Raw genomic sequence first — 21,525 nt, forward strand, 5'->3', positions numbered from 1 at the left:
AATCACACGGATATAAAAAGCAAAATTGAGGAAAAAATGTGGCCTTCAAATATTGAAATTGCAAAATCTCAAACTGTCCTCTGCTAAGACAAATCAGCGTAGTGTCTATGGAAATGGCTGCAATTGCTTTGTATTTGCAAAAAACACATCTGACATCATCTTACTAAAAAATCTACTTACAAATAGCCCGACATTGAAAAGTACACAGTGCACATGGAATTCTTTCGCGGTGTATTTCTGTCTGACCGCACAAAATGGCACATTCCCGCACAGGCAAACTGTGGGGTCCAGTGCTGCTGTCAATGGCCTCTCTGTGCTGCTGTCACCTCAGAAACAACAGGAATGCTCATCCACTGCCACCCTCCCTCGCTCCCCGGACAAAAGGCCTGGACGGACTGTTGGAGGATGGATTGGACCGTCAGAGGAAGATGCACAGAGTAAAGTGAGGCAAAGAGAGGGGTCAAATAAAAATAAATAAAAAATAAAATCATCTCTGTGTCAAACAGCATAATATTCATAGTCATTTCTGCACAAGCAACTATACTTACCCAATTTATTCAGAGGGGGTTCCTCACCTAACTATGCTTTCTCTAGTGTATGGGTTGATATGAGTGCATCATTTAATATTCCCTTTAATGTAAATCCTCTGTCTACATTAACCCACGCTTTATGTCAGCAGCAGTACTACTGACACCCGAAAACAAGAGGCCTGTTTATTCAGGGGGAGGCCCAGAGACAGAGGGCAGCCTGGCATTTCCTGTCCCCAAGCCAAGAAAAAGACACATTCTTCTGCCAAGCACCCCATATTTCCTGTCTGCCTTCATACTGTAACTGAAGGACACATTTCCTACCACACACACAACCCTGTCCCACCCCACACTCAAGAGCTATCCAGCTGCCTTGTAGTAAGAAAATAAGTGAACTTCCTAAATCATATACAGTATTAGAGTGTCATTTAAAATGTTTGATAAACTGTATGTTTGTGTTTGAATATATTTTTACAATCCAAAGATTTCGATTACATTATATAGTACCTATAAAATGTACATCATTCAATGCTTAAAGGGCCACTAATTCTTTATCTCGCTCTTGGTTTTGAGAGAGACCTGTCACATGCATAATGATTATCTTGGCTATAGATGCACTTGCCTCTACTTGATTTTACATGTACCTCACTTCACCTCATTTCATTTCCAAGCTAAAACCATGATTAATTGCTGACAACAAGTTACCTGGCAGTGCTCTATGTCAAACAGTATGAGTCAGCATTCCCTCTTCTGTATTTTAAGCTTAATTTATTACTGTCATTATGTGAGTAGTGCTACAGGAAGCACAGTCATAGGTCTACAAAACAAGAAGATTTTATTTATTTATTTTTAATATGGAACTGTGTAATCGTCGGTGAGGTTTCTCTTGGTGACTAACTCGCACTAACTCCTTCAGGGCACAAAGTCCAACTACACAGCTGTTTCTCCCGTAGTTGTTTCAAGGTGGAGCTATTTTTGCTCTTAATAGTTGTGAAACACCTACACTGCACTGGCACTGATGACTCACAGTCAATGATAATGAGTCGTATTCTAGTCAGTGATATTTGTCTGTGACGTGACAAGCTTTTATTACAAAACACATAGTATATTGAAACAGCCTTTTAAGAGCTGGATGAAGATGCTTTGTAAAATGTAACAGTATTACTGCCCCTACAACCATGTTGTGCTTATAGCTTCATGAGTAGACAATCAAAGCATTAGTGGAAAGCGCCATCTAGTGCTTGAAGGCTCAGCTTTATACAAAGTGTTAATTGAGGAAATTCGCGGTGGTTTGGTAATGCGCGTAGGTGTGCGTAAAGGAGGAGGACCTGTGCGCTCCGCTGCTCTCCTGTCAGGTGGTGGCGGCAGCGCCCACACATTGTGGCTTCACTGCTCAGTTTCATTCCTGACTCGGCGTCAGTGGATGTAAGGGATTACACTGCGCTTTACTTGGCCTCATCTTCAGAACAGTCAAGACATGAGTGGTAAGTCAACATTTTAGATTTCAAAAAGTTAGTGCGCGGTTAACTCTCTCTAAAAGTGCACATCCGTTTGAAATTTGATTTGATGACAGACCTGCAGGAATTACGCCTTCAATAGCAGCAATACTTCGCTATAGCCTGTATGTTATCAGCAATTGCATTTTCAACTCTGTGACTTCATACAATAATGGAAAACTATATGTGTTATTTTCATTCATGTATATTTCTGTCACTGGGTATAGGCTACAGTGTGGAGCAGGTATCGACGGGATTGTAGTGATATTTATTATCACAACTAGTATAGCCTATATAGATTCAAGTGAGCTTTTATTGTTAGCATCAACTCTCGGTTGATTTGACACATTTCTCAAAAACAAAAGTTATTTTCTCAAAACGAGAAACAAACACAAATGTTTTAAAACTTAACGCACCAATATTGTCAGTCCGGTCCGGTCATATAAAAAATACTGCATATTAAAACATGTATTTAAATACAATTGGTGATATCCTTATCTCTACAACATTCTTCTTGTTGTAGAGTGTCTGTAAATAACACATGGAATAGCTTAGTAGTATTTGTTATTGTTGTTGTTTTCGATTCTAAATGGAAAGCAGATTTCAATCTTAAGTAGGCCTAGGTATGTTCACTTTTTCCCCCTCTGTCTTTATCACTCAATCATTCATTTTCCAAGAAAAGGTGATGGTAGATACAGGATGGTATCCCATTTTGGGTGTTTGGGTGGGAGCATTTCCTACTACGTTGAGTGTCAGGAGGAGGAGTTAAGTGGTAATGGCATGAGAGCATTGTCACAGCAGACTGTTTATTGGTAATGACAGACAGAGATTCCAGAGCATCCAGACCTGCCTCAGCCTGCCTGTTGACCCAGATAGGGCATCAGCCACACATAGCAGCCGTCACATCACTCTCATTATTAGTTAACAACCTGGATGGGTAATTACAAGAAGACAGAGTTTATCTAACACACATGATCACAGCCTAAATTATGTTTTTACAATTCTTTTTTTAGAGCTGATAAAATGAGGGAATTAGGAAATGAAACACATACATTGCATTTTAGACTGCTTTATATTATCATATTGGACTATGTTTATTAAAACAACAGACAGGAGACTTGGGATTTTGCCTTTAGATCTGCAGTAAACAGCTTTTGCAGGCTTGTGCTGTTTTAGTGTGTCTTGGTCAGCAATTTCCCTCTGGATTTGGATGGCCGGTTAAAGCTCGAGGCATCAACAATAATGGAAACAACCTTTCTGTTTTTTATTATTACATGTAGATCATTCTGAAATGAACTTACAGTTAACGTAAGTATATACAGCTATTGAACAAACCTTCCCACCATCCTGTAGTGGCAGATTTTTAATCACTTTCTCTCATTGTCTCGTCCACATTGTGAATTGAATGGGGCTAAGCTAGCTTTTGTCTGTGGTCCCCTGGTTTGTTTTTAGGTGTGCAGTGTGAGTCAGCCCAGTATTTTCATTCCTTCGCTCTGAGACACCGAACCACAAAGTGTCCTCCCCTACTATAGTTTACGACCCTCACAGCAGCAGACCCTTTGCTCTACTGGAATTAAACTGTGTATGAAACCACTGCTGGAGTTATATGGACTCACCCTGTGCATGAAATTCTTGCTCACTGAAACAAACATTTATTGGCTTTCACCAAAGCCAGGTGTTGAAATTGAACACCATATCAGCATGTAGCAGATGGCTTCAAGTTAATTTTTTCATCTGTCAGACTTGTATTTAGCAGGGAGTAAATCCCTATCATTCTTTGGAAGATTTCCAGCAAAGAGCTCCATATAATTGCAGTAGATAAAGCCAGTAAAATGTGTCATTCAGTATGACTTCTATTTAATAGCCCTTCTATGTTGGGCAAAGAGGATCACTATGTAACACAATTTAATTAAGCCTCAAATTTGAGGAATTTAAGTTATTTCACACATGTGCCCTTTTTAGTTTTCTTCTCATGTCTTATCTTTACGTTGAAAAGCAGACACATTGTGACTGTTTGGAAATCATTGTAGATGTCCTGCTTTTGATAGATGGGAGTTTGCAGAGACACAGATAAGCGCCAGACAAAAACAAATTCCAATGGAAGTCTCCATGGGAAAAATATTTTGACTAAGACTGGCCATTAGATACAGTATGTCTTTAAATATGGCCCCCTGCAACAGTGAAAAAGACATGGTCCAAAATAGAAAAAACATCCAAATGAAAGGTAAAAAAAAATAAATGCCATGTCAGTGCACAATCATAATTACAGTTCTCAAACAGAACTGCTTGTACATTTTCGGCCTCTTGCAGGTGTGACGGTTTGGGCAGAGGAGGATGGGGACATGGCTCAGGGGGAGGTGCGATCGTCTCCCCCCTGGTCGGAGGAGCGCTGCGAGGAGCTTTGGGATCGCGTGGAGGGGGTACGGCACAAGATCACGCGCATCCTCAACCCGGCTAAACTCACCCCGTACCTGCGCCAGTGCAAGGTCATCGATGAGCAGGACGAAGATGAGGTGCTCAACTCCACACAGTACCCACTGCGCGTCACCAAGGCCGGTGAGAGGGGAAACTGTTCTTTTGAAAGCATCAATAAAATCAACATAGTAACACCAGCTATCAGGCAAAATGGAACGACAAATTAAATGTGTTACACATTATCTACATATATTATATACTATTTTTAACAGCTACAGATAAATGCCATACTGTCAAAAAATATATATTATGTGTGAATAATTATGTGTGAAGATAAATGCTGCAGTGAGAGAAACCGGCAGGAACTATGGAGAGAGTACGAACAACAACAGTAAATGAACAGGGGAGTGTAGGGTGGACAGAGACGAAAGAATGAGGAGTGAAAGAAGATAAAGATGAAGGGCAGATGTTGTACGCCAGGGAGGTATGATGAGAACCATGAGCCGCCAGCTCATAACATTTTTGACTCGTTGCCAGTGAGTTAGCTCCAAATGTAACATGCTCATGTTTGAAATACCCATGTAACTACATAGGTAAATTATACCGACATCAAAGAGGGAGCATTTTTGTGGTTAGACAATTTCAGCATGTGATTGTTCGAAGTACCAAATGCTGACATGCACTAGACCAGTTATTTAATGTTGTTTACCCCCTTACTTCAAACAGGTCGTTTGCTGGACATTCTGCGCGGTCAGGGCCAGAGAGGTCTTCAAGCCTTCATGGAATCTCTTGAGTTTTACCACCCAGAGCAGTACACACAGCTGACTGGAGAACAGCCCACACAGCGATGCTCTCTCATACTGGGTGAGCAGGAACTCCTCTGCATGTGGAGAATGGCAGGGGGGTGGCCTCTATCACATGATACAGATCTGAGTTATAGACTCAATCCTTAAATGTACTTATTTAAGACTCATTCAAATACTTAAACAACATTTGTGTTCTGTGAAAAAGTCCTAATCAGAGCCCTTGTTTAAACCATTGGCTCACTGGAAGGACAGTCACTTGTTTTGAAGTGCTTTTGAGTACATAAAGTCTATACATTCTTTAGATTTGATCAGAAATGTAAACAGAGAACTATAGAGAAAAGGGAGATGGTATCTTACTCTCAGAATGATTTAAAAAGAAACTTTATTTCTTTGAGGATAGACATACAGTATGCTCATGTTTGCAATAGGGTTGTCTGAGTCAGGACTTTTGAAGTATTTCACTGAATGCATTTAATGATTTGAATGAAAAAGCTAACTTTAACAGCGTCATCCCTAGGCTTAAATCTGATTTGGCTGCTCTTGTATTGGCTTGGCATCCACATCGGAGGTTGTGTATAAAAGGTTCTTTACTGGTAGCTACAGAGTAAACACAGAGCTAAGACATACAAACTATGTATGTGAATGATACTTGGCCGGCATATAGACATGAGATACTAGCACTTATAAAGTGATTAACAACTCACTGTTAGAGCCAGAAACTAAGTGCCTAATGTTATTTAGTGGATAAGTACCCTTTTGCAGAAATGAGCACACAATTATTTGGTAATATTATTGCAAAGAAAAAAAAATGTATAGAACCAATATGGGAGGGAGAGAAAAACTTAACAAAACTAACAAAAGTCGGTTTCTCTTGGTATATGTTGAGTGAATGCTTGTCCTCTTAGTAAGGCCCATATTGGTAAACCTGTCTCCCCACACATTGAAAACAAGCCTATCTTTGCATTTGAGTTCACCATTTCCATATGTCAACCAGCAGCCCCCATTGGCCTTTAACATCCTCTTGTCCTTACCCCCCAGATGAGGAAGGTCCTGAGGGTTTGACCCAGTTTCTGCTATTGGAGGTTCGCAAACTGAGGGAACAGCTTCGAAACAGCCGTGTGTGCGAGCGACGGCTGTCTCAGCGCTGCCGGATGGCGGAGGAGGAACGGAGCCGCGCCGAACGTAAAGCTCAGGAGTTACGTCATGACCGAATGCAGCTGGAGAGGTTTGTCTCACTTTTGAACGTATTAGCTTAGTTTGTTCCTCTAACTAACCTGTTGTTATCAGAGAAGGCTATTTAGTGAATGAATGGGTAAGCGTTAAGTCTTGGAAAAAGACCTTCAGCTGAGCCAGGTCATTTATCTGGTTGATGCCCTCTAAAAGGCAATGAAAGATAACCTTCTTTTTTTTTCAAATTTGAACTTTAAAATCCGGTTGCAAAATTTGCTCACAATTTGCTATGTGAATCTACTGAAATGTAATAAAGGTATTTCCTCCTGAAGCTTCAGTGGTTGTATTAAAACTACACAGAAATATTGAATAACTTTAAAGTCACAGAGAGCACATTGCTTATCAAAAGTCATTCATGAAAATGTATCAATGATATAATATAAGAGGATGTGTGACACTGGATAACTTGTGAATAAGGCTGCGTCAGGACTGGGAGTCAGCCAGCCGAGAGCTGGGCAAGCTGAAGGACAGGCACCTGGAGCAGGCTGTGAAGTACTCCAGGGCCCTGGAGGAACAGGGCAAGGCTTCTACCCGTGAGAGAGAACTACTGAGGCAGGTGGGTCGCTTGGGAGCAGCATCTATAAAACATAAACTCTATATTCTAGATGTAAATTACATGATGTTACTAGTTTTAGTTTTTTACCATTTTAAACTAATATAATAGAAAGTACAGATAAGGACACATTGGAGTTGTCATAGAAAACACAGTCTATTAGTGAGAAACTAATGAAGAATCTGGAGGCCCCTCAGTGTTAGGAGTGAAGTTCACGAATGAGTCATTCCCTTTCCACCACCAAAAACAGCTGCAGTAATGAGGAGTTTACTGATAATAGTAATCATTCTGACACCATGAGTCCCCCAATCTACCCCTCATGTTGCTTTAAACATTAAGGTGCTTTTTTCAGCTCTCTAATACAGTATGTAAGCCAGGGAATGTCTATTCAACAAAAAGCCAGGAATGCTGCCTATTCAACAAAGAGTGTGATTGTCAGAGATACCAGCGTGTGTAGAGACAGGGAGAACTATTTAAAGTTTTTGGAGCCTCAGGGTTAGAAAAAAATAAAAGTTTTGTTTTTGATGGCATGATAAGGCAGGAAAACATTCCGCCTAAGGCAATTCAGGTGGAACTGCTTCAGTTGGCATGATGCCTCGACATAAGAGAGCCTCAGTTAAAAAGTACAGTATTTGTGTTTGAGCGCTGTCGACCATTCAACTGAAGTAACTTGGTTTCAAATACTTTGGGAATATTTGTGGTTATTTTCTCTCCTGAAAGATAGTAATGTTAATAACCGACTGTATTATTTCCATATGTGCAGTGTGCCTCCAAATATACATGAGGAGTGAAAGGATCAATAATTAAATTAAATTAAATGATACAAATGGAAACGATCAAATTCATTCACCCCTCATAAATATAGGATTGTATAGGTATTGTAAAGGTGTGTAATAAGCATTTTAGTTCACCTTTATTATCCTGCAACTCCCTGATTCACTAAAAGTTTAAACAGAAGATATGTATTTGTACCACATATCTTAAGTGATAGTCCTCCACTGACATGATATTGTTAATGGTCCAAAAAGCACATATGTAATTTATCATGCAACACCTCTTTTGTTCATCATGAATGCAGATGTACAGACCATTAGCAATTTCAGTGCATTTTATACATATTTTTTACTACAGCATGGTGCCTGGTGTGGAAAGAGTAGAAGTGTATATTTCAAAATCTCAGGGTCTTCATGGCTGCTTTGCTTGTTCTCCATATAGTTGGAGGAGCTAAGGTCCAGGTTGACACAGGCAGAGAAGCTTGATACTTCGGGTAGTACTACGCCAGCCAAGCGGAACAGTTTGATCTCTAATGGAATAGATGGTTCCCCGCCTACTTTACCAGAAAAGCCGCTGCACCGCATTGAGGTTCAGAAAGCTGAGAAGACAGGAACTCAGATGAGAGACTCCGTTCCTGCCACTGGAGTCATAGTATGTTTTCAAATGTACAATGTTAATCATCTGAAAGAACCTTTGCAATTACCTTAAGTGTCAGATTTAACATTGCTTTCCTTATAGTCTGTCCCTAAAGGCAAAGTGTGCATACTTGTTCAATGATGTCTGGTGTTAAAAGTTCTATAAAATAATGTACTTTCTGGTGTTTACTTCAGGCTCTGATGGATATCGTGCAGCAGGATCGCAGGGAGTCTGCAGAGCAGAGGCAGGCCCTCTGTGACATCATTACCAGACTACAGGGGGAGCTACAGAGCAATGAGGAGCATGGGGACAAGGTGAAAAGTTGTCACAAAAAGTCTTATAGATAAGTGTAAAGGTACAGTGTGTAGAATTTATTGGCTTTTTGTCCGGACAAACTTGATAGAAATAGAATTATGTTTGCAATTATGTGTATAATTGCTTGAAAATCAAAGTTCTATTTTTCTTGTCTTTTTTACCTTAGAATGAGCTTTTTATATCTACATAGGTTTGCTGCATAAGACATCTACATAGGAGCAGGATGCGCCACCATGTTGCACCGCCATTTCTCTATAGTAACAGAGAACGGACAAAATTAACCACTATGCTTTTTTTATATAGTGGGTGTCCTGGGGAATTGCACCTGTTGGAAGACAAAGAAGAAGTACTATAGAATAAATAACCAAATACATCTTCACCTATCACTTGATATTGTGGAAAGACTTGAGGCAGTGGTGGATGGTGAAATCTTTACTAGCTTCTTGTCCTTAAAGGCTATAGGTTCAGTAAATTCTCTGAAACGGTGGGGTTAGCAAGGGAGCGTTGCAATCTAGAATCTCACCACTAGACACAGCTTAATACTCAGATATTACACACTGTACCTTTTAAATCAGTCGTTCAAAAGTTTTATTTACTGCCATAGCTATGTGTTTCACTTCTTCTGTGCCTTTGAGTAGAGGTTATAATGTCAGACTGTGTTTGTAGCTGGAGTCCCAGAGCGAGCAGCTACAGCTGAAAGTGAGAACTCTCCAGCTGGACTGGGAGACTGAGCAGAAGAGGAGTGTGTCCTATTTCAACCAGATCATGGAACTGGAAAAGGAGAGAGACCAGGTCGGTGTGAAGCAATCCAGCCTGGACTCATGGCCCACATGTGCAGCTCTGCCCCCTATGGTCAAACTTGTATTATCTTTTCTTCTCTTTTTTTTCTTACAAGGCTCTGCATAGTCGAGACAGCCTGCAGTTAGAGTACACCGACTGTCTGCTGGACAAGAACCGTCTGCGTAAACGCATTGCCGAGCTGCAGGCCACCCTGGAGCAGCAGCAAAGGGAGCTGGAGAGAGAGAGGGAGAGGGAGAGGAGCCGGGAACAGAGGGAGCAGAGCAGCCCCTGTCTGCACTGTGTGAGTTCACACGGAAGTGCAGCAAGTTAGGATTGCAGGACTGTCTTTCACATGCAAACACAGAACATTTCATACAGACAGTTTATTATTCCCTGTGTCTGCCTCCCCCCTATAGTCCCACCTGTCCCTGTGCAGTGAGGACCAGTGCTACGGCCCCTGCTGTTCCCTCGGCCTGGACCTGAGACCCCAGGTTAAAAGCATCGGTTTCCTGCGACAAAAGGTGAGTGCTGCCATGGTTACATTTCGTTTACTCACAATGGCATGAAACTTTAGAAATCACCAACCCCCATAGTACACAATGTAAATCAGAATCAGTGTTCCTCATTGTGGGAGTGTGGTGTTGCTGTCAATAATAGGAGTTGCTGCTGCTGTTTATGTAGAGTAAGTACCGCTCTGTGTACTGCAAGGGACATTGCTGTTGCGGAGTCTGCAACATGTTTTCTCCTGTTGTTACCACACTATATGAGGAATGTAGCTTCTGGACGGCAAAGTACATTTCTTCAGATGCACTAGGATCTTATTATGCCGTATGGAGTGGGAGACGTTGTTATGGATTCTTATGCAACTCATAGCATGTCTGTACCTGCACCATACTTCTTTCCGGCTGTGTGGTCATTGTATGTTGTCTTTTCTGTACTACAGACGCCCTCCAGAGGCCAAGCCAATGGAAACTCTGAGGGTAAGTACACAGGGAAAATACATGAACTCAGGTACTTTATTTATTAGATACATTCAGTTGACTGTATTTGAAAGATTTGATATGGATACATTTCATTTAAAGGTTCTTTCTGCTCCTTGACAGAGTCCTATTTCAACTCAGAGGAGAATCTCCTTTTGTCCGTGAGTATCAAAGCTCTGCTCATTAACAAGCACGGAGAAAGAAAGAAAAACTATTAAAGAGTCATTCTCTCCCAACTCTCTACCTCTAGCCAGAAGACAATGAAAAGGAAATAAACCGTCTCTCCACATTCCCCTTTCCTCCTTGTATGAACTCCATTAACCGACGGTTCAACACAGAGTGAGTTCATCAGCCCCACATAACCCTGAATACAACCGATATAACTGATTTCTTCACCTTTATGTAATCTGACCAGCACCTCTTTTCTCTGCTCTGAAAAGGATTGACCTGGAATCCTGGGCCAGTGATGAGAATGATAACCTAACAGGTATGTTTGATTCTGTCATGTTTTGCATGAGCAACCGTCACAATCTTCAAAGGAACATTCATTCAGTTTCATACAATTGTCTATCATTCTCAAAAAAAATTCATTTGGCAACGACGTACAATAAAACCAACGGAATCATAGAATGCTTTAACACCGGTTCTGGTTTTGCTTTCATGTTGTGCATTTTAAGTTATGAGGCTTTCTGGTGTTTTCAGTTGAGCAGAGTGAAGTCTCCTTGTGGGATTCCTGTTATTCCCTACAGTCTCATCTCTTCCCCCCTGACCTGCTCAATCTGCCTGCAGTCTCGTCACAGCAACCCGATGTTCCTGGGTAACCGAAAGCCCCTTGCACCTTCTTAGACACGAATGATGAGGATGCAATAAGTTCCTGGTTACAAACCGCAGTATACATCATTTCAGTGGATTTGTTTGACAAGGATATGGTGCTAATGTTGGTCCATTAATCATTATTTAAGCCTCACTATGCGAAAACATATTTCTTTGCACATAACATTTATTGGAAGCCTGTTAACAGCATCCTATTAAATGCTAATTATTGTGTCCAACCGTTTTTTAAAGGGTTTTCATAACAACTTACAAGCATAAAATCTCATTTATTATATAAAGTTAATAGGAGTACTTTGCCAAATATATGCAAAAATGTACAACAACGTCACACCATCCTCATCTATTGATGCACATCCTGCCATCTCTCAGGAAACCGCCCAGCTCCCCGTCTTCAAGTCCCCCCACCTCTGAAAAGAACAGAAGATCCAGTCTAGCAGATGGTATTACGATTGTCGGAGGAAATTCAACAGGGATATTTGTAAGCCACGTTAGAACTGGTTCCCCAGCTGAAAGATGTGGACTGAAGGAGGGCAGTGAGCTGCTGGAGGTGTGTGTCTGTATGTTGAATAATTTATGTCTGAGAATTGTATGTGTGAATAGATGCTTCATGAAAAAAACAGTTGCTTTAATATTTATATTTTTAAACAAATGCACATTAAAGTTCTGCCTGCAGATGTGTGTGAGGTTTTGTAAGCTAATTGATGGCAAGACAATTGTAAATTGCAACATAAAAAGAACGAGGGAAGAAACATAACAGTAGTTTTCTCTTGATGTTGTCCAGCTGGAGCAGGTTCTGTTTGGTGGGGGGAGTGTGCTGTTGGGCCAGTGCACTGCTGAGGTAGCCCACTTTTCTCTGCAATGGTGGGCCGAGCCTGCAACACTCAAACACCAGAGCAACCCAGAGGGTGGGTGATAGTCACATACACAAAGTTACAGTCATTCATGTCTCAGAAGGGTGACACTAAGCAATCTCCTCTCCTTTGTTTCCTGTCCTCAGCATACGGCAAGCTGTGCTCCCAGCTCTCGTCGCCTACTTTTACAGGTGCCGACTCCTTCTATGTGCGTGTCAATCTCAACATGGAGCCTCGCGGGGACCCGCCGTCTCTGGGTGTGTCCTGTGATGACATTATACATGTCACAGATACAAGGTACAATGGAAAATACCAGTGGCGCTGTACCCTGGTGGAGCCACGCACAGCCAAGCCCCTGCAGACAGGAACCATGCCCAACTACAACAGGTACACCAATTAGACCATAATTTGACTGATATATCTTCATTTGACTATTATTTTAGACTTTTCTATTTCTGGCCAAAAAGTTATTTTTTACAGTAGCTCTAAAAGATAAATAACTTGGATTGTATTTTCCATCGCAGGGCACAACAGTTGTTACTTGTAAGGCTAAGAAAATTGGCCTTGGAGCAAAAGGACTTCAAGAAGAAGGTGGTAAGTCTGTTCATTTTGAAATGACAAACTGATATTTCAGTCACTGCTTAACCAAACCATTATTATTATTATTATTATTATTATTATTATTATTATTATTATTATTATTATTATTATTATTATTATTATTATTATTATTATTATTATTATTATTATTATTATTATTATTATTATTATTGGTGGTGTTGTTGTTGTTGTTATTATATAACTACATTTTCAAAAAAATGTACCTGTAGTTTTGGAAGAAGGCATCTGGACGTATACGATTGGTCAAGGCAGTGGACCACAGTTCCCGTGGGGTTGGTTCCACACAGCAGGTCCTTTACACACTCAGCAAACGTAAGAACCAGCCATAGCAGTCCTTGAATGCAAATCTGTGTGATTTTTGGGGGCAATGTTTGCAGTTTTCTCTCTGATGATTTGTGTATGCGTACACTTTGCATTAATGTGTGTGTAACTTTCTGTGTCTGTCCCCTCAGGTTATGAGGAGCACTTGATTCCGTATAGTGTAGTGCAGCCGGTTCAGGTTCAAACTAAGCGGCCGATCATCTTCTCCCCCTCTCTTCTCTCCCGGGGTCTGATAGAGAGGCTGATGCAACCGGCAGAGTCTGGTTTGAAGTTCAACACCTGCCCACCAGGTATGGGCACAGCAAACATGCGTATTTAAACACATTATACCCCAACGCTGATACACACAGTGAACTAAGAGGTGAGCCTGCATCACAACATACACAATAGTCTCAACTTCCTCTGTTTTATGTGGTTTCAGAGCCTATACAGGCTTCAGAGAGACAAGACAAGAGCGTTTTCTTGTTGGATTCCTGCAGTCCAGAGCAGGCTCTGGGCATACGGCTGCAGTCAATACAGGATGTCATCAGCCAGGTAATGATAAATAATATTGTTTGTCTTTTCCAAAAAGACAATGTTAGCGTATTTCATCTGCCTAACAAACACACAGTCAGATCGTCTAATGACTAACACCCAAAGACTCCTTCAAGGAAAAGGATGTTGCTAAGTGAAATCAATAACAAATCAAAGCTATCATCTGTGTCATCTGTTTTGTATGCAAAGAAAATATGTGCATGGTAATAATAACAAATGTCAAACATTACCCAAATAACCCTATTTGTCTCTGTCTCAGGACAAGCACTGTCTGCTGGAACTGGGGCTGCCCAGTGTTGAGGGCTTATTAAGACAGGGGATTTACCCAATTGTCATTCATATCCAACCCAAGGACAAAAAGCACAAGAAGTTGAGGTATGCACACATTAGTTTGCTTTGCAAGTACATTAAACTCAGTGCTACAGTAATTACACATCAGATCATAGTATACTTAATTAATTTATACACTTTGCACCATTCCTGCTGTAGAGTAAATAAGCACCTTCTCAATAATATGCACGCAAACTGTGTGGTATTTTCTTACCTTTGATATTTGTTTATCTTATTTGCTGCATATAACTGCAACACTTTAAACAGAAAGTTTTTTCCACGGTGTGGAGAGGACACCATAATGGAAGAGGTGTGTCAGGCTGAGGAGTTGCAACTTGAGACGCTGCCCCTACTCTACTACACGCTGGAGCCCAGCACCTGGAGCCGCACTGATGAGCTGCTGTTAGGGATACACAATGCCATCCACAGCCAGCAGAGGGCAGTAGCATGGGTCGAACTGGATAGGCTTCAGTAGACAGATGCAGGCTGTTTTACTGTGAAAACTAAATTGTCTTTGAAAAAGAATCTGGAAGCAGCCAGCCAACTAAACCACAGCCAGGATTTGTTTTATATAAAATATTACAATTTAGTGTTAGATCATCCTATTACTAGTAATGAATGGACCAAGATTGACTTTGGACCCATTGGAATATCAAAGAAGGCCAGATTAGGCCTACGTACATGAATGCAAACAGGAATTGCAGAATTCTCATGTATTATATAGCTAAGCTGGACTGGCTACAAATGGAAAATAGTGAAGCAAATTGAAAAAATAAAACTGATTTGACCACACAAAAAAAGGTACATGTCAGTACAGACCTACCTGACTGTAGTTAGCTGTTTTCATCAACAGGAATATGCAATGTTACTTTTTTCAATTCAAACTGTTTACTACGCTTGTTTTATTATACACTGTTTATTATTAACTGTTCTTTCAAGATTTTCCTTGAGGACTCACACAAGGTGCCAATTTATGGGCCCTGTCCAGGTCAATCAGTTAGGTTGTGACTTGACAGTTAAGATGTGATGGCACAAAGAGGGACACAAAGTTAGGTGAAGGGGATTGTTGTAAGCAGGCATGTAGTGCAGCGCACAAGTCTGCTAATCCACATTTGTAGTTACGACTGTGTCCCTCTTTTCTGGCTAACAAATCTTTTAAGGCATACACCAATTATACTGTAGCCTACATATGAATATTAAACTGAAATAACTGTGTTATTGTTTTGATTTTCTTATGTGGTCTGTGTGTGACTGAAAGATGTTAACATGTGCTGCATTTTATTTTATTACACTGCATTGTGTACCAGAAGCTATAGGCCAAATGGTTTTGTTTTTTATTGCCAACTCTCTTTTTAAGTTGTGTAATCGTTTAAATAATAAACATAATACAAAAATAATTGCTTATACTTTCTTTGTGTGCTGAATTTCATAACATTTTAAAACTGAAATATAATAGTGTTAATTTGGACATCCATGCTGTAGCTAGATTAAATGAGGGATCTAATCTGAAAACATGATAGGCCTATAGACAAAGCTTGAGCAAAAGCAAACTTTCTTAATTTGGTGGATTCCTGGAACTAGAAAAGACAACCTTGTTTTATTAATTTAAAAAAAATAGAGTTTCAAAAATTCAGTGTTCTTTTGGGCAAATTTATTTTATGTGGAAACGTATTCCTAGTCACAGGAAGAAAGGGATTCAGCATCCTGATCTGTCAAAACCAAGTAGGCCTAATAATTGAAGAAAATTAAACAGATAAAATATTGTAAAACTCTTTTAAAACTGTTTTTGGAAGGGAACTACATTTAATTGTTGTAACTGAAGTTACAAAATAACACAACAGTAGGCCTATTGTTTACACATCAAAAATAACACAATGTGCACAGCTATTCAGCACAGGTTTTTTCATACATGGAATGAATTGCTAAGTTGTAAAAAGGCTAATTTTGGTCAAGGTTTGGCTTTAAAACGCAGTTCAGAGAAGCAATCGGTTTATATAAGGACACTGTCTTACCTAGGTTATATTAACATATTGTTGACCAATTTGTTTACTTATTTATGCCCCACGTGTATGACGTCATTTTTCAAGTGATGAGACGCCCTCTGGTGGACGGTGTCGGCACGCGCTCCGCTCCTCCTCCCCTCTCTGATCAACAACCAGCCAAGTGATATCATATGCTGGCTAAACCTCCACAGAGAAGCAAAATGGCCGATAGTAAACTAAGCGACCATACAGCGTCTGATAGTCTTCTAGGGGTTATGCATGTTTTGTTTACAGCTTGAGAACTATAGTCGCTCTAATAGGACACTCGCTTTTTCATCAAATTTTCTACGCTTAACATTTCGCATTTCGGTGATGTAATTTCTTATTCAATTTAGCCTCGAAAGCCTCGAAGAACTAGCTCGCTGGGTTAGCTACCTTGCTAGCCAGCTAGCGGTAGGTCTGCAAGAATTTTTGCACAGAAGCACTTTATGTCCTATGTGATTCCCGAGGTGAGTCTGCAACGTCGACGTTATGTATTTTGGTGCCTTTCATACTTTATGTGTTGGTTTTAACATAGGTTATATTCGGCTATAAACAGCAAGCCATTTATGTGTTTCTCAGTGTTTATAAGAGCTCCGCTGGGTACGCGTTGTAATACTGAAGAAACGTCACTGAAGTTCGTCGTTTATTTTGGCCTTGTCGACCGTTGGTACTGATGAACCAGCTGTCTGTTCACCTACTTTAAATGGTGTTTCGGTGCCCACTGTTAAGTTAGGAATTAATAGTGAAATATGTTCATGAAAAATGCACTGTTTGAAAATAATGAGTATCGTTTGCTATTATGACGCGCCTGTTGTCTGCAATCAACAGCGTAGGAGAGGTTAGATTCGCCACTCTGGGACTAACTACCGCCGCAAGTCCCTGGCTCTTCAGGTCATGGCACTGTGCTCTCACCAGCTGACTTTTTAAAGCCGACTAGCATTAGCTAATTGCTCTTCTGGATGTCTCAGTCACTGCTCAGTTATCCTTACTGGGCTGTTATGTTCATGCATTCCAGGTTGCTTGCCCCAAATGCGGCTGCATACTGCTGTCTTGTAGGGGTTCCTAACTTCTTATAGATAAACCAGTAATTATTAAGTGCATCGACAGTTATGGCATTTATATTGGATACGGTGATGTGTAAAATCCATACGTTGTCAAGTTAGGTTACACCGCTGTGTCTGACACTGTACGTATTACAGCTTAGCTAACAGATACCCCTGGGCCCAGTCGTATTCACAGCTGATTGGGTTTCTAAGAGCCCTTTACATCTCCACATTTAACAGTTTTTTTCTCAGCCTGCTGTTATGTGTTTTTCTTTCAACAAAAACGGGCTCACGTGACTTGGTTGTCTATTTGCCAATCTCATAGGTTTACTTTGGCAAGGTGGGAGGCACCTTCATAACACTACTAGACAGGTCCTGTCATTTACTCACATTAAAGCTTGTATACTGTGGCTTATTCTGCCAATACATATCTGCGGTGGTGCAAAAGAACATGACTTTTCCAGAAATGTTTTAGAATATGAAGTCACTGTTTTGCTGCTGCCTGTGTTGTCTGTTGGTTGGATTCACAATCGTTTTCTGGTTAATGAATTATGCAGTGAGCAGCTAGTCTACCGAGGGCTTTTGTCAAGCTGTCTGCCCCGGTTACCATTACAGTCCATACACCATCAACTATGTAAGATAATTCTTCGCAGGGATCTTAATAACATGTATTTTAATTATGTCAACGTTTTTGTGTGTCGGATAAAAGGTATACTTCTGTGAGCCTGAAATAACTTAAAATAGCTTAAGGTGAAACATAATAATTGAATGTGTAATTTCCTTTTCACAGACAGGAGAATCAGGAAAAGGAACAGTAGTTCATGGAAGACAAGAAAAAGAAGAAAGAAGATAAAAAGAAAAGGGAAACCTCTCAGAAGGTAAGCTGCAACCAAAGATCCATAGCTGACAGACTTGCTCAAATATTGATTTCACCTAGCAACATCCTCTGTGTGATATACCTTTGTTAATATCTTTACCACTTACTTGAAGAGGGTTGTTTTTTGTTATTCTTTGGAAAGGGCTTTGCCATATTTGGAAAGTGTAAATTGTCAACAGTGCTTTGCTGGTATATTTCTCAGTTGCACTAGCTAGACTTAAGTCTATTTAGATTAAATTTGTCTGTCTTTATGGGTAAATTTTAGCCTGGAAATCCAGACCCATATCTAGAACGATAGAGGGTCTGGCCACGATCAAAAGTAATTCCCAACCCAAGGGGCGGCTCCTACTCGTGCATTTCAAATGCCACTGCACGCAATTGGATAGCACTTCAACCAATCAGAGCAATAAACAAGGTGACATTTTAAGCCCGTTCGTTTAGCAAACATCGGGTTAACTGTTAAATTAAACTTATGCCATGGTCGGTCGGCATAACAGAACACTCCTCTTACTTGCTAATGAAAGATTTGAGTGCTGTCTTCCAAATCGCGAAGGGTCGAGGCCAAAGCCGTGTCAAACTCAAACAACATACAGTCCCCTCCATAAGTATCGGAACAGTGAGGCCAATTCCTGTATTTTTGCTGTAGACTGGAAACATTTGGGTTTGACACCAAAAGATGAATATGAGACAATAGCTCAACATTTCAGCTTTCATTTCCAGGTATTCACATCTGGATCTGATACACAACTGAGAAGATATCATTTTTTGAAAAGGAACAACACATTTTTAGGCAAGCAAAAGTATTGGAACAGATAGACTTTAGATAAATTAAAGTAAATAAACCATAATATTTTGTCGCAAATACTTTGCTTGCAATAACTGCATCAAGCCTGTGACCCATTGACATAACAAAACCTTTGCATTCTTCTTTTGTGATGCTTTTCCAGGCTTTCACCGCAGCCTCATTCAGTTGCTGTTTGTTTTGGGGGGTTACTCCCTTCGGTCTCCTCTTTAGCAGGTAAAATGCATGCTCTATAGCGTTTAAGTCTGGAGATTGACTTGGCCAGTCTAACACCTTCCATTTATTGCCCCTGATGAACTCCTTTGTTGTTTTTGCAGTTTTTTTGGATCATTATCTTGCTGCATGATGGAGCATCTTCCAATCAGTTTGGTTGCATCTTTCTTTAAATTGGCAGACCGAATGTTTCTGTAGACTTCTAAGTTAATTTTGCTGTTGCCATCATGTGTTACTGTGTTGTCAAGATGAACCTTTACCAAAGTGATGGAAAGGCTAAAGTTTGGAGAAAGAAAGGATCTACTCATGATCCCAAACATACAGGCTCATCTGTGAAACACGGTGGAGGCAATGTCATGGCTTGGGCTTGCATGGCGTCTTCTGGGACGGGCTCATTATTCTTCATTGATGATGTAACACATCATGGCAACAGCAAAATGAACTCAGAAGTTTACAGAAACATTTTGTCAGACAATTTAAGGAAAGATGCAATCAAACTGATTGGAAGATCCTCCATCATGCAGCAAGATAATGACCCAAAACACAACAAAGGAGTTAATCAGGGGCAAGAAGTGGAAGGTTTTAGACTGGCTAAGTCAATCTCCAGACTTAAAGGGGTAGTTCAGGATTTTAGACATAGGGCCTTATTCCCAAGTTAGCCTTGGTGTTCTTTATCAGTGGAGACAGTTTTCAACACATTTAATTCAGTCCTTCTAGTTGCAGAGTGCGCTCGTGCTAAGCTAGCTCACGGCATCGGGGGGATACCTAGCCTGCTACTAAAACAGTCTTACCCACTCCACAGTACACCTGAGGCTAATCAATTATAACGCCAGACTATCGATGTAAATGTCTGTGTTGATAGAATAATTTTAGAAATAAAACCAACCTCGCATCGCATGAATTATCGCATTTTGAGGGACTACTTTCTTAGCAGCAGCGGACTTTTACTTTGCTGTGTAACCGAATCACTACAGCAGAAAGTAAACAGAGCAGCGTGGGACAGAAACTGAAACTGCACTGCCACCAGTCTACCGTCATTCTGTCCCGGTTCTCTGCTGCAGCTCCAGCGGGGGCTGTCTCTACAGACGCTCTTTCTCTTTCTGCCCTTTGAGCATCCCTCTCAATTCTTCATCAGTGTATTCCGGCTCGTACAGGTACGGTTCGTTGGATACAACAAATTCCTCATAATCGTCTTCAAAAGCAGACGCATTGCTAAGTCCTCCAAACGTGGCCATATCTTGTTTATTGCATAGGCTAATACAACTCCTTTGTGCACTGTACTCTGCGTCTGTAAGACAGCAGCAGGTAAACAAACTATTATAGAGCCTGTAACCTAGGTATTAGTCCGCCGCTGCCGCAGCCTACAAGGAATAAAGTCCCTCAAAATGCAATATGCGAGGTTGGTTTTATTTCTAAAATTATTCTATCAACACAGACATTTACATCGATAGTCTTGCGTTATAATTGATTAGCCTCAGGTGTACTGTGGAGTGGGTAAGACTGTTTTAGTAGCAGGCTAGGTATCCCCCCGATGCCGTGAGCTAGCTTAGCACGAGCGCACTCTGCAACTAGAAGGACTGAATTAAATGTGTTGAAAACTGTCTCCACTGATAAAGAACACCAAGGCTAACTTGGGAATAAGGCCCTATGTCTAAAATCCTGAACTACCCCTTTAAACGCTATAGAGCATGCATTTTACCTGCTAAAGAGGAGACCGAAGGGAGTAACCCCCTAACACAAACAGCAACTGAATGAGGCTGCGGTGAAAGCCTGGAAAAGCATCACAAAAGAAGAATGCAAAAGTTTTGTGATGTCAATGGGTCACAGGCTTGATGCGGTTATTGCAAGCAAAGGATTTGCGACAAAATAGTACGTGTTATTCACTTTAATTTATTTAAAGTCTATCTGTTCCAATACTTCTGCTCGCCTAAAAACGTGGTGTTCCTTTACAAATAATGATATCTTCTCAGTTGTGTATTGGATCCAGATGTGAATACCTGAAAATGAAAGCTGAAATGTTGAGCTATTGTCTCATATTCATCTTTTGGTGTCAAACCCAAATGTTTCCAGTCTACAGCAAAAATACAGGAATTGGCCTCACTGTTCCGATACTTATGGAGGGGACTGTATCTGCAGTAGGGCTAGCCCAAATTATTTGAATATCCGAGTATTCGTTTGTTAAATTAGTATTCGGAGCTCAATTCAGTATTCGGAATATTTTTTTTTTTATTATTATTATTATTATTTTTTTCAAAATATATATATTTTTTTACATTTTTCTTTGCAAAGGTAGCTCAAACTGCAGTATATTTTGTCAGCAAATAACATTTGGATACCCAAGTTATAAAACAATTGTAAAATACAAATTAGACGTTCCTTTAAAATATATTATCGAATTATTTGAACTTTGACCTAGTTGGCCACTGCCCTTTCAAAGCGCAACCGGTGAGATCAGTTGTAGTAGGCTACGTGATGTTACCAGAGTGAGGCAAACTAAAAGCGGCACCAAGCGCAGGAGGGAGAGAGAGATGGAGGAAGAATAGATTGTGTTCCTAATAACTCT

The 21,525-nt window shown here is 40.5% G+C and overlaps 2 protein-coding genes across 3 annotated transcripts in view; both read left to right on the forward strand.

The window, feature by feature from the left end:
- The first annotated feature begins 1,945 nt into the window (after nucleotides 1–1,945).
- On the forward strand, nucleotides 1,946–15,319 carry LOC307262523 (caspase recruitment domain-containing protein 10). Its single transcript, XM_080043427.1, has 24 exons — nucleotides 1,946–2,011; nucleotides 4,334–4,579; nucleotides 5,165–5,302; nucleotides 6,283–6,469; nucleotides 6,892–7,030; nucleotides 8,243–8,452; nucleotides 8,632–8,751; nucleotides 9,419–9,544; nucleotides 9,648–9,833; nucleotides 9,949–10,053; nucleotides 10,476–10,512; nucleotides 10,636–10,673; nucleotides 10,763–10,851; nucleotides 10,953–10,999; nucleotides 11,215–11,329; nucleotides 11,716–11,893; nucleotides 12,128–12,251; nucleotides 12,344–12,584; nucleotides 12,722–12,791; nucleotides 13,028–13,130; nucleotides 13,271–13,429; nucleotides 13,561–13,673; nucleotides 13,933–14,048; nucleotides 14,271–15,319. Exons 1-24 carry the CDS (start codon nucleotides 2,005–2,007, stop codon nucleotides 14,476–14,478), a joined length of 3,102 nt encoding a protein of 1,033 aa, XP_079899553.1. The 5' UTR covers nucleotides 1,946–2,004; the 3' UTR covers nucleotides 14,479–15,319.
- Nucleotides 15,320–16,214: 895 nt separating this feature from the next.
- Nucleotides 16,215–21,525, forward strand: part of tnrc6bb.1 (trinucleotide repeat containing adaptor 6Bb.1) — a 38,871-nt gene continuing 33,560 nt past the window's right edge. For both annotated transcript variants that reach the window (XM_080043419.1, XM_080043420.1), the window contains exons 1-2: nucleotides 16,215–16,494; nucleotides 17,861–17,948. In XM_080043419.1, coding sequence (XP_079899545.1) covers nucleotides 17,892–17,948 — 57 coding nt within the window. In that variant the 5' untranslated portion in view covers nucleotides 16,215–16,494; nucleotides 17,861–17,891. The remainder of the gene's footprint in view (nucleotides 16,495–17,860; nucleotides 17,949–21,525) is intronic.

Source organism: Ammodytes marinus (assembly GCF_949987685.1).
Source record: "Ammodytes marinus genome assembly, chromosome: 16".
NCBI classification, from domain to species: Eukaryota; Metazoa; Chordata; class Actinopteri; order Uranoscopiformes; family Ammodytidae; genus Ammodytes; species Ammodytes marinus.

Bases quoted from the DNA above. Each gene is read 5' to 3' on its own strand.
- LOC307262523 (XM_080043427.1), top strand. The intron at 10,054-10,475 runs GTGAGTGCTGCC...TCTGTACTACAG, and splicing joins TCGGTTTCCTGCGACAAAAG to ACGCCCTCCAGAGGCCAAGC. The intron at 11,330-11,715 runs GTAACCGAAAGC...GCCATCTCTCAG, and splicing joins CAGCAACCCGATGTTCCTGG to GAAACCGCCCAGCTCCCCGT.